This window comes from Gastrolobium bilobum, unplaced genomic scaffold (assembly GCF_033153095.1).
Source record: "Gastrolobium bilobum isolate Gb01-03AN ecotype WA unplaced genomic scaffold, APGP_CSIRO_Gbil_v1 utg1076, whole genome shotgun sequence".
Taxonomy (NCBI): Eukaryota; Viridiplantae; Streptophyta; class Magnoliopsida; order Fabales; family Fabaceae; genus Gastrolobium; species Gastrolobium bilobum.
This window is the reverse complement of record NW_026899578.1, coordinates 719,303-731,978: the sequence shown is the minus strand read 5'-3', so window position 1 is coordinate 731,978 and position 12,676 is coordinate 719,303. Positions and strand designations below refer to the sequence as shown.

Here is a 12,676-nt window from a genome sequence, read left to right as displayed (position 1 = left end):
AGATTAAGTGAAATAATTATATTTTAGTGTATATTTATTGACTTTTTATATTTTTTTCTACAAAATTAGGAAGAGAAAAAGAAGAGAATATATTATAAAGGAGAAAGAATATAAAAAATCAATAATTATATATTAAAACACGATTATTTTATTTAAAATGACATAAATTTATATCATTTAAAATAATAAATGTTATTTTCATTAAAAATATACGTGATTAATTTAGATAAATTTTAAATAGTGATTACAAATATTTAAATTATAAAATGTATAATTGATTATTGAGAGTGACATATGCTTACAATACGACAAAATTGGAAAATTGCAATTCAAACGTGCATGATGGGTATTCGCGGGTTTTGGGTATTAGTTACTCTATAGTCTATGGTCACAAAATAGGGCAAAATGTTGGTTTTAACTTTTAACAATAACAAAAGAGGCACGGACTAAAAACAGAAAAAGAGGAAGAGGACCCTCGTTGATGATTTGTAATAGATTCACCTCTTCATTCGGGTTTACGAATTCGAAAATAAGTTCAAACCTTTAATAGAAACAAGATTTATTTATTTATTATGATGTTGACGTAATATGAATCTGCATATTCAAAATGTGTTATTTATTATGCAGGTTAACATACTACAAAATTTTTGTCAATCTCAAAATATGTCGTTTATTATATGAGTTGACACGACATGATATAATCACACGAATAATTTGTATGGAGATTAATTAAGCTTAATTTCATATTGGTGGCTTGCGAGTTAACACAAAACACTACATAAATTTTTGTGTGTCAGATTTTGTTAATACGAATACGACATAAATTTAAAAATGAATTAATCCGAATACGAATTTTTCATGTCGTGTCAGCGGGATTGTATTATCATCTACACTAATCAATAAGCTTATATTGTCACCCACGTTAATTAATATTACAAATATTTCTGTATACATAAAAAAGCACTCAATTAAATGAGATTTTTACCGATTCCGTATAGATCATAAATATTAAATCATTTTTATTAAAATAATTATGAAAATTCTAATACAAATTTTTTTCATTTTCTCTTCTTATAATTTGAAAAAATATATATTACATCTCTCACTTAAAATAATTAATTTTAGTCTTTATGAACATAACATCATTTAGGGTCCGTTTGGATGAGCTTTTTTTTTCTTCAAAAGCTGCTTTTTTTTAAGAAAAAAAGCACTTCTCGTTTTTAGTTCGTTTGGATGTCTGCTTTTAAAAAAAGGAGAAATCACAAAAAAAGTCAAAAACTTACTTTTTTCAGAAGCTAAAAATTTTAACTTCTAAAAAAAGTAGAAGTCAAAAGTCAAATATTTTTTTCAAAAACTAAATATTTTTATAAAAATATAAATAGTTTTAACTTTTGTAAAAAGTACTTTTAAAATAAGGAAGTGATAAAAGTTATTTTTTCTAAAAGCTGAAACAAACGACCTCTTACTAATCTGCACATTCATTGCAGTAGGTGTAAAAAATTGAGCCATATAAAATACAACTTGAGTAAGTTTAATGAAATTCAAAATAATAATGAAAAGTCTGTGAATTTTTTTTAGAAAAAAAGGGCAGACCAACTAAATTACTTCGATAGGCGAATGTAAAGAACTTGAATAATTCAAAATAATTGTTTTCGAGAAAAAAGAAATTTTAATTTCACGTTTTTAGTACCCTGAAGGAGGAAGGATAAAAGAAAGTGTAACCGATAGTAAACAAATACCACCACTCAACAAGAAAATGGCGGTAATGGCTGAAAAAGGACAAATGTATGTGATGCGGCTAATTAACAAGGGACGGTGTACATGAATAAGGAGAGCATGTTTCAGAACATTCTTTCTTCGTTGATGGAGATATTTTTTGCAGAAAGCTGGAAGTGGGACTACTCCGTGAGATATATTTGTTCTTTTGCAAGGTTTAGTAATGGATGATTTTAAATGGTTTGTTGGATGCACATTTTCTATATTGTGCCCAGTGCCCACATATATTAATTATGTAATTGGACACACAGTTCTCAATCATAGGGTTCGATTATTGTTCAAGATCATGATTTTATAATTTAAAATTTAAAATATAAAACCGTTCCATGTCATGGAGGGATCAAGTTTAGATAAATTTCTTCAATGCAACCCATGTATTGATTTTTCGATATATCTTTTCGCTCACAATGTGATACATATTTTATTTTTGTCGAATTATTAATAATTTATTTATTTTAATATCAGGTGAAAGAGTAATTTGGAAAAAAAAAAACACATGTTATATTATGAGTAAAAAATGCATCAAAAACTCGGTACAACGATAATACAGAAGAAATTCGCTAAGTTTAGCTATTGCAAAGACCGATATGAGTAACAACTTTGAAGTTTGAACTCGATGATTACTAGCATTAGCATTGAGTTTTGCCATCTTTACTTGAAAAATGGTGCTGTAATTCTCAAATGGAAAAAAGTTGTTGCTTTTTATATTTTTATATAGAGAAATAGAAGTATAATGTTGTAGGAAAGTTGTTAGATTATGTTATAGAGATAAAGATTGTGAGACCCACACTTGTTTTGATTTTTTATTTTTGAAAACACATGTGGGCCCCACATTTCCTATCTCTATAACATAACTATAAAATTTTCCTACAACATTATTCTTCTTATTCCCTTTTATAAAATGACAGAGTTTTATACTTCAGATTAAGAATGTCCTCTGAAATAAAAAATAAAATAAAATAGAACTCATAAACACATTGTTAATCACTAAACAAACAATTAAAATTATAAAGGAAACATACTTGTTTTTTTTTTTTTTTGGTAATCGGAAACATACTTGTTTTTAGGAGTGTTCATCAACCGATCCAAACCGATTCAAACTGCGGTGATTGAACCAAAAAACCGATAACCGAACAAACCGAAAACCGAAAAATCAAAAACCGAAAAAAAACCGCAACTTTTAATTGAATTGGATCGGTTTTCGGATTGCTTAATGAAAACCGATCCAATCCAAACCGATCCAATATATTAATTCCCCTCTACTTACTTTGGTCTTTCTCCAATCATAATCCAAAAATTTCTAAACCCAAGATCCATTAACCCATCAACTAAACCCAAGATAAAACCTAGTCGCATCTCATCAACAAAATTTCATCTGCGTAGAGTTCCATATCTCATTGCCCCCCAAAAAAAACAATATTATCATTTACTGATACTTTTGTATTTCAATTTTGTTTACAAAGCCAATATATATATAAAAGATGTTATCTGCATGAAATAAATTTTACGATTTTCAAAAAACCGAGAACCGATCCAATCCAAACCGAAAAAAATCGGATTGGATTTGAAAAAAAGTCCAAACCGAATGGATGATTACATGGTCAAACCGAAGGGATTGAATCAGATGAATTTTGCTTCTAAAACCGATCCAATCCATACCGCGAACACCCCTACTTGTTTTATCTATAAGCAAAGTATTTAGAGGCGATTGAGAAATATTATTTTACTCTTAATTGCTAGCCGGCTACCAACGGATTTAATTAAGCTCAATTGCTATTCTAAGACGCGAGGCAGTATTAACGGCCATTTGATTATTTGGGGCGTTGTTATTTGAATTTTATATATTTGGTATGCTGTCAAAATTAATTTTCAGTAGGGGTATTCAGTTTTGCATACTGCTCTCGCAAAAAATTTTATATATATATATATATATATTTTTAATGAATTTTATGAATGCTCCTTGAAGAACTTATTAATTTTTTTTCTGCTTCAGTAGGGGTGTGAATCGGTCAAGTTAGACCAGACTTTGCTCTTCATGACCTGAGTCTAAGAAAAAATACGTTGAGTCTATATGGCTTATTAACTTATTAAAAGCTTAATTTATTGGTCAGGCCTGCCTATTACAAATTAAGTTCAATTAAAAAAAATAAAATGTCTTATTTATTACATAATATTTCTACCAAGAATCCAAATTATAAAAATCCTTGAACAGATTTGTTAAATAGAATACAAATATTTTTAAATAATGTTCATGACAACAAATATTATTTTTTTGGGATAGAAGAATAACATTTATGATAATTGATAAATATATTATTTTATTTTAAAAATTAAACAGGTCGATTTACGGGCTTTAAGGTACTTAGTTGGCCTTTGGCCTATTTTTAAAAAAGACTAATTTATAAGCATAACTCTAATCTAATTTCCCGATAAGTCAAGCCAGATAGGTTAGGCTATAGGCCAATCTAACTCATTTATAGCTCTACACTTCAGGTTCTACGAGACCTCTCGAGAATTCATCTCACAATCTCAGCCATCCAGAATCATTATTTTATTTTTTTGGTAGATAAATCATTAATTTTAAAATAATGTTAATGAGATTTTTTTATTTTATTTTTTATTGAAGTCATTTAAAATAATATTAATTTTTGGTAGACAAAGCCCCAATTATGAATGAGTTCTTTATTGATGTCATCGAAACTCGTTAAAAACATTTGAAAATGGAAAAATTATGTATCATTTAAAATGATGGTTCTTTTAGATTAAAGTAGTGTATTTTTTAAAATTTAAATTAAAAACTTTTTCCTCCACCTCTTCCCTCCATATTTTTTTTCTTTGTCTCTCTTAAAAGGATATAAGTATGTGTCATTTAGAAGGACACACATTTTTCCCTCTAAAAATATATAAAAACAATTATGTGGGAGCCAATCCTTGAACTAAATATTCTCCATAAAAAAATAATTTTGAGGCGTACTAAATTAGCCAAAATACTATTTTGGTTGTTGGGCCGTGCAAGGGAAGCTCATGGTTGGAAAAGATCGCCAACTATGGACCAAGTGAGCAGAACATTAAGTGGGCTCAGAACATCACAATTAAACCCAAAGTCTTAAGGTATTAGGTGCAAGAGTCATTCCCCTTATATGGTGCTCACTCAGTCCATACACACTTAGATTCTTCAACATTTCCCCTCAAGTGTGAGTCCTACGCTCACATTCTTTCCCCTTCAAGGAGAAGTTTCTTCGAATATTCATGGTTGAATATTTATGGGATTCATCAATGCTTGGCTTCTAATCAAGACCTTGACTTTTCAAGTCAAGACATATTCGGATCACCACAAGCCAATGATATTAATTGTTGGGTCGTGCAAGGGAAGTTCATGACGGGAAGAGACCGCCAATTATGAGCCAAGTGAGCAGCAATATTAAGTAGACTTGAAACACCATAATTAAACTCAAAACCTTAAGCCATTAGATACATAAATCTTTTTTTTTTTGTTGATAAATCATAAATCCTTTCACTTATACAGTACTCACTCAATCCATTTTAATTAATGTGCAACTCTTTCACTTAAACATTCACGTTTGGATCCCAAATGGTCAAACATCCTATAATTAACTCTAGAATTGCAGCTTATAAAAAACAAAAACACACTCTAGAATTGCAGCCTCTTTTGAAACAAATCTTTAGTATTATTATGGTAGCACTGAATTTGCAATGCATCTTTTATTCATAATATGATAAGTATTTTATTTTTATCAAATTGGTAATAAATAAATTATTTTAATATAAATTAAAAGAGTGATTTAAAAAAAATAAAGTAGAAAATTCAGGAGTACTGTATTACTGAAGAAAATTTTCCTTCCCCCTCTTCTTATCTTCTCTTTGGGACTAAAAGCGTTAGAAAAGGCGTTAGCTTCTTGAGAACTCTTGGTAGGACATCGGGGATACGCGTCTCTCTCACCTCTCTCTCTCTTCCCCCTTCTGTAGACAGACTCGACACAAAGGAGAGACAACAACCATATTATTCAACCAAAAGCCCCTTGAGGGGAAGAAAATTCAAATTTGACTTATTTATTTGAATGAATCAAAATTATATAAAAATAAAAAATTTGAATTAGGTATATTTAATCCATTTATTACTTTAATATTCTTAATAGACATGTTAATACTGTAAAAATAATTTTAATTTTCCAACGAACATAAAAGCAGTAAAACTAATAACATTATTACCATTCAACTTATTAAATCAGCCTTTTAAAATATTTTACACCAGATTACACAATAATAAAAATATTATAAACCTAGTGTATGTGTGTGTATAAATATTATAACAATACTTACTAAATTTGTACCATAAATTATAGTATCCAGATTCAAGTATGAGGTAACTAGTAACCCAATCCAGGAACTCTACAAGTTTTAATTATGAGGACCAACCAGGACCAGCACCATAAAGTTATTGTAAATGGTAAATAATAATAAGCCTGTTCAATCGTCTGAAATCTAAAGGACTTAGCAACAAAACTCTGTTTAGCCAAAGAAGACAGAAATTCCAAGCAGGTTTAGAACCAGAATAATATATTAAAAGTAAAAGCAAACCGAAGTAAATTTGCTTTTATATCATTAATCCGCAAAACTAAAAGAAATAAACAAATCAATGAATCAATCCTACTTAATACTTATTTGTACAACCTACTAATTAACCCCCAGTATCTAATAAAGTAGCAGAAGCACAGTAACGACGAGCACTATAGAAATCCTCACACAAGCGTTGAGCACGATAATGTAGAAGGATCATACAAAGCAGGAAGCAGGTACTTCCTGCCATTATTACCATGTGCGTTGTAGCTAGCACCAGTAGTAGAGTCCACTAGCAAGTTACCAGCATAACCGGGGTAAGCCCCTTTAGCATAAACCCCAGGACATGCCGATGCAGCTTCAAGTGGAGACTCAGCAGGACCCTGGAAGTAACCATTTCCAAAAGGATTGGTGGCAGTTCCGGCAAAGAGGCTAGCCAGGTTGATAACCATTCCGTCAAGACCCACATCGTTGTTGGGGGCAATCAGCGGTGGGCTTTGGGGACCATAGATTGGCTGGTGGAATGGCCACGCGCATAGACCTGGACATTGGGTCTCGGAGTTACCGACCCAGATGTAAGCGAACTTGTAGTTCTTGCCCTTCACGTGACCCACCGAGGAAGACCCGTGAGTGCCACATCGGTTCATGCAGAAACCTTCGACGGCCACATCGGCAGATGTCAGAACAACGTTAATTGTGTTTTTCTGGTCTCCTTTGGAAGACAATTCAACAAGGTGCTTGGAAGTGAGTGACTTTCCGAGCGAGTAGTTCTCGTCGAGAATCTGCTTACCCAATGAAAGGGAAAAAGAAGAAGACTTAGACTTCTTGGAGCTGAGGTGGTAGTACTTCTCGGTGGTTTTCCACCACGTGGCAACAGAGGGTTGGTTGCTCTGAGCCATTGGGGATGAGAGGGAGGTGATGAAATCGGTTATTATGGCTTTTTGGGATGGTTTGAACTGACCATACCAGATGAGATTGACGGAGATTTTGCCATATAGCAAAGGACCATTGTGGTAATGAAGAAGCTGAGACTGGTCCTGAACCAGCTCATTCAGCCTCCTAGTAGCTAAAGAGAACTGAAACAAAGAAATGAGAAGGATGATTTGAAAAAAACATTGAGGAGAAACAACAACAGCCATTTTTCGAATAACGGCCTTTTTTTTAAAAAAAAAAATGGATCAATAAGCTGAGATAGCTCTTGTAATTTTGTGTTGTGAGATTGAAGGAAATGGGAAGTGAGGTATATATAGGTCCCAGCTGGGGTTTAAATTGGAGGATGTTTTTATTAATTAAAATGTGTTTTTACTGTGACTGAGGGTAGAAGTAGAACTTGCCAAGAAAGAGACAGCGATTAAAGCGTGACTTTTGTGCGAGGGAAGTGGTTAGCCCCTCTGGCATTTACGAGCCACGGCTTCCCCAGTAAGTATGCTAAGTGCTAACAGGGACCCCCCAAAACCGTACTGTTTCTACTCTAATCTCACCCGCTCGAGTTAATTCCACGCGCAGAACTAGCACGTGTATCGTTAGTGGGGCGTGAGAAACAACCCAATGGTACGCGGTGGGAGAGCATTAAAAAAGAGAGCTGTGTTACTGGCAAGACATAAGAAGAAAGTGAAGCCTTTGTGGAAATTAGTGAAAGGGCTTTTGTTTTGTGGGGATAGCTACGTGACAAAAGCAATACAGCTTGGGCCAGTTAGAATATTTGAAACAAAAGTGGTTGTCGAAATTGGCCCCAGGAATGGATAAGAGTAACAGCGTGGCAAGGAGGGGGAGTGCAGGGTAGAATGGGAAGAAGAGGAGTGAAATTATGAAGAGAGACGTTGGGATGACAGTCTGGATGGTGTGTATTTATCTCGGGAAGAGTGTATGGATCCAACTGGCACACAAACCCAATCGCAGTTTATGAATCCCTCTGGAGGTATCCGAGGAAGCACGTGATGCAACGCCCTCCCCTCTAATGATCCATGCACCATGCACGTGACTTTCACATAGTGGATACTTTACTCCACCTAGACTACATAACTTAGACCCCACACGTTGCTACACATTATCATGCTAGGGTTTAATGTCCACTTAGCTCTGCTTGAACGGAAACCCAATTCAAGTCTCACATCTTATTGGCACGTGACCCGAGGATGATAATGTAAAAATTTCTTCCATGTATAAAAGATGACGGTAATTTTTATTTTTATTTTTAAATACAAGCCAAATAACAGCAAAAATTACGGTTAATTTAATTTTTTTAAATACATCCTATATTGGTAATTTGGTATACGATATTTTTTTAAGGATCGATTATGAATGTACATTGTTTTTTATTATTGCGAGGTGGGACAAGGGCAAAATTCAGTAGAGAATTCTTCCATTTCTACTGAAAATGACGTCACCATTTATAACCTTTATAAAGAAGGTAGAAAATTAAAATACTTATGAGCTCTTACATTCATGAATTATTATAAACTAGATGAGAATCTTGCCCTTTTCAGTAATAGTTGAGCTCTTACTCTCATGATCATTTTTTTTTTTGAGAATATATCTTTACCTTCAGGATTTGAAAAAAAATAAAATATATTTGCCCAATATTTTTAGAATCTATCGTTTCTCCATCATGAGATAAAATTATCTCTATCAATTTTAAAATTATATTATTTTGTAGATTGAGAGAATTAATAAAGAATATTTTGTTAAGATTCATATAAGAAAAAAATAAATTAAAATTCTTAAAATACGCCTAATTAATTTTCTCAACCCAAAATGATATGATCTTTTTGAGATTGATGAGAATAATTTTATCTCGTGTTGATGGAGAACCAATAAATCCTTATTTTTACGAATAAACCCTTCTTTCTACTACATTTTTGTTAAAAATTGTTATTTGTCTACATTAAGAGAAAATATTCTATGTGAGATAAGTGAATGCTAACAAGGATGTTAGATGAAAAAAAAAGATAAATTAAATAAAAAAGTAATACATTTAAAGAATTCAAATAAAAAATTGTTGTATCGAGAAATATATATATATATATATATATACACTTTTTTTTTGATACATTGAAGTAAAGACATAAAGCAAAGAAAAATAAAACATAGAAAATATTAGATAGTAAAGCTTCTAACGAGTCTCCGCATGTCTAGCAAAAATCACATTCGTATTGTCGGCCTAGAGTTGACACCATAGTCCTGTGTGGGGAGAGGGGGGTGTGAGAGAAATGAGCCTTATCAAGCAACTCTAGGTGCACCAACAGATAGTTTGCCAACCAATCTGCGCACTGGTTGCCTTTCCGAAGAACATTTATAAATTGAACATTCCATTGACGACTAGCAAAAGCTCAAATTCGAGTCACTAGATGGGACTCACAAACTTCAGTGTCTTCCTTAGAAAATAATGCAATGACTGTTTGACAATCACTTTCAACCAAAATATTTCTCCAACCTGCCTCTCAAGGTAACTCCAACCCTTTTAACACATCCCACATTTTTGCTTGTAAAGCAGCAAAATGTCTAATTCTTGCAGCAAACTCCCTTGTGGTCATGAAGAAGCCCTCCACAAGCTGCTTCAGCCGTTTGACCCTTTGAGGCCCCATCTATATTTAGTTTAACATATTGAGTCAAAGGAGACTACCAGCTAACATCCCTGGAGGAATAGAGTCACAACAATGGCTTTGTGTCTACAAAGGCAAGTTGTATCTCATTCAAGTAGTCAAGGTGGCGATCCCCCATTGTGAGAGCTATCTTGGGTCACTTCATTTCTCCAGCACCAAATATACCAGCAACAAATAATATATAATGAACTCCAAACAAAACCGGAAGTCAAATCATGGATTGAGTTAATCTATCATATAGCAAGAGACCGTAACATATATTAATTTGGGAATTGTTCATAAAAACACTAATAAAAAATCTACCCTTATATATAATTTTCTTCAACTTGTAAAAAATAATTATAAACAACTCATCTACCAAAAAATATGTCTCTTGAAACATCAAGTGAATAAGCTTTCAAACTCCCCAAAAATTTACAGTACTTTTTTTTTTTTTTATAACAATTTACAGTACTTTTAAAATAAGAAATACTGTTGGAAGTATTCAAGTATGAGTTGTAATGAAGTACCACATTGGCTAAACCTAGACCAAGTGATGACTATATAAGTGCAAAAAGACCCATAAACCTACATCCTTAAGGTTTTGGGTTAAGATGTGGTGTCGGCCCACTTATTATGGTTTGTCATTTGGCCCATTGGTGGATGTATCCTTTGCAAAGAGTTTTGGGCTCCCTCATTCCATTTTCCAACAGTGGTATCAGAGCCAAAGGTTTGGCTGGGCTGGGTATTTAGAGATGGTGATGTTTCAAGGCCTCCGCAGAAGGCTAGTGTGACTCCAATACTTAAAGAACAAAGACTTCCGCAGAAGTTGCCTTTAAGGGGGGAGCATGATGTTGGGTCTCATACTTGAGGGGAAGATGTTGGAAGTATTCAAGTATGAGTTGTAATGAAGTACCACATTGGCTAGACCTAGACCAAGTGATGACTATATAAGTGCAAAAAGACCCATAAACCTACAGCCTTAAGGTTTTGGGTTAAGATGTGGTGTCGGCCCATTTATTATGGTTTGTCATTTGGCCCATTGGTGAATGTATCCTTTGCAAAGGGTTTTGGGCTCCCTCATTCCATTTTCCAACAAATACAAGTCAAATCATGAAAATATATTATTAGCCTAATCCATCCACATAGAACCTCTTTTCATCAAACCTCCATAACAAATGAAACACATCCACTTCAAAATCGTCCCTGATAAAACATATGCAAACTTTTGTCAAAACTACTGCCTAGCCACTAGATTTGTAAACTCCATGGAATAGACTACCATTGTCAAAACTGTTGCGTGGCCACTAGATTTATAATCTCCATTTAATAACGACTGCAACGTTACAAACTCTATGTGCCTTTGCATCGCAACTCTAAAGATAAACTATTAACAACAAACATCAATTTCACCAATCCACGTCGAAGTTTGTCTGTCCACAGTCCACATCACCGAATAACACTATCATTAACCCACAAAAACTTTCTTACCTTTCCCTATGTCATAGAATCCATAAAATCAATCACCATTAGGCGTTATAACCAAGAACATAATTATCGTCAGTCAAGGTGATACATTATGAGTCAATAAGTTGTTTAAAGCTGAGATTTCAGGGCGAAAGAAAATTATGTACAAAGGTAAAATTTCTGACTAATGTGTTAATGGTCCAGAAATCTTAAATTAAATGTCTTATTTCCTATAAATACAAATATAAAGTTTTTTTGGTTTGTTTCAATTCTTTTTTTTCTTTTTTTTAATTTGATGATCACCTTAACATTCAATAGTTTGTCGTTATAAGATGCTTATATGCTCAATATTCAGTTCTATTGGAGGAGTATATCTTCAGGGTTACTGAAAGTGTTGAAGATATTTTTCTATTGGAGATATAATAAAGGACCACATGAAAATGGGAAAAGTTTTAAGATAGACTTGTTTAACATTTTAAAATAATGTGCACACTGGTTGGTTACTCATTCGAGCCTCAAGGAGGATGTATCACATTTTTTAAGACCCACCTGATGGTTTAACTAGTATCTTGCTTAAGGACTCAGTTCAGACTGAAGAGGATGTTGCCTCTCCTACTTCTTAATTTTTGTGTTTTATTCTGGGCTTGTGCCCTCTATGTATACAAAAAAAAAAATAAAAAAAAATAAAAATAAAACTGGTATGATACTCTTTTTCATCATGTTCCTTTGCGAGAACTTATCCCTTGCTGAAGAGTTCTATCACTTAATTTTGGTACAGACAAATTAATGAATTTCTTCAATTCAGGTACAGTCTCTGCCTTCGATCAAATGATTATTTAATATTTAACAATAGTTGCCTCGTCCTTCCATTCTACATGATGGGTCAGATACGCTGCACTAGTAATTAAACAAGGCCCACATTATTTTATAACTTTGCTAATCCATAACCTAAAATCACGAGAATAAAACTATAATCTAATCATAAACATTAACAATAAGGCTTGATTCACGAGGCCAGCTCTACTATTTTTTAAGTGACTTTTACATAAAATACGAAATAAATAGTTGCCTGGTGTCCGATTACAATGGCCTAAATTCCCGATAGTCGCAAAGACAATCCCAGCGCTTGGATGGTGCATTCACCTCTGGACTGAGCTTGTCCTGATTCAATTTTTCAGACATAAACTCGACAATTGACAAATATAACAATTAAACAAGGTCCCACGAATCTAACCCTAAATTAGTCCAATTTAATGATTCCCTGTCCTAGCACG

At 33.1% G+C, this 12,676-nt stretch overlaps 1 protein-coding gene across 1 annotated transcript; it reads right to left on the bottom strand.

Moving 5' to 3' along the window:
- Nucleotides 1–6,449: 6,449 nt before the first annotated feature.
- LOC133291664 (protein PHOSPHATE-INDUCED 1-like) lies at nt 6,450–7,493 on the bottom strand. The gene has a single exon (XM_061489965.1). The coding sequence runs from the start codon at nt 7,491–7,493 to the stop codon at nt 6,537–6,539; it is 957 nt and encodes a 318-aa protein (XP_061345949.1). The 3' UTR covers nt 6,450–6,536.
- Between the last annotated feature and the right edge of the window lie 5,183 nt (nt 7,494–12,676).

What these genes read in the sequence shown, in the direction of transcription:
- LOC133291664 (XM_061489965.1), bottom strand. Translation starts at nt 7,493, where the DNA reads ATGGCTGTTGTTGTTTCTCCTCAATGTTTTTTTCAAATCATCCTTCTC.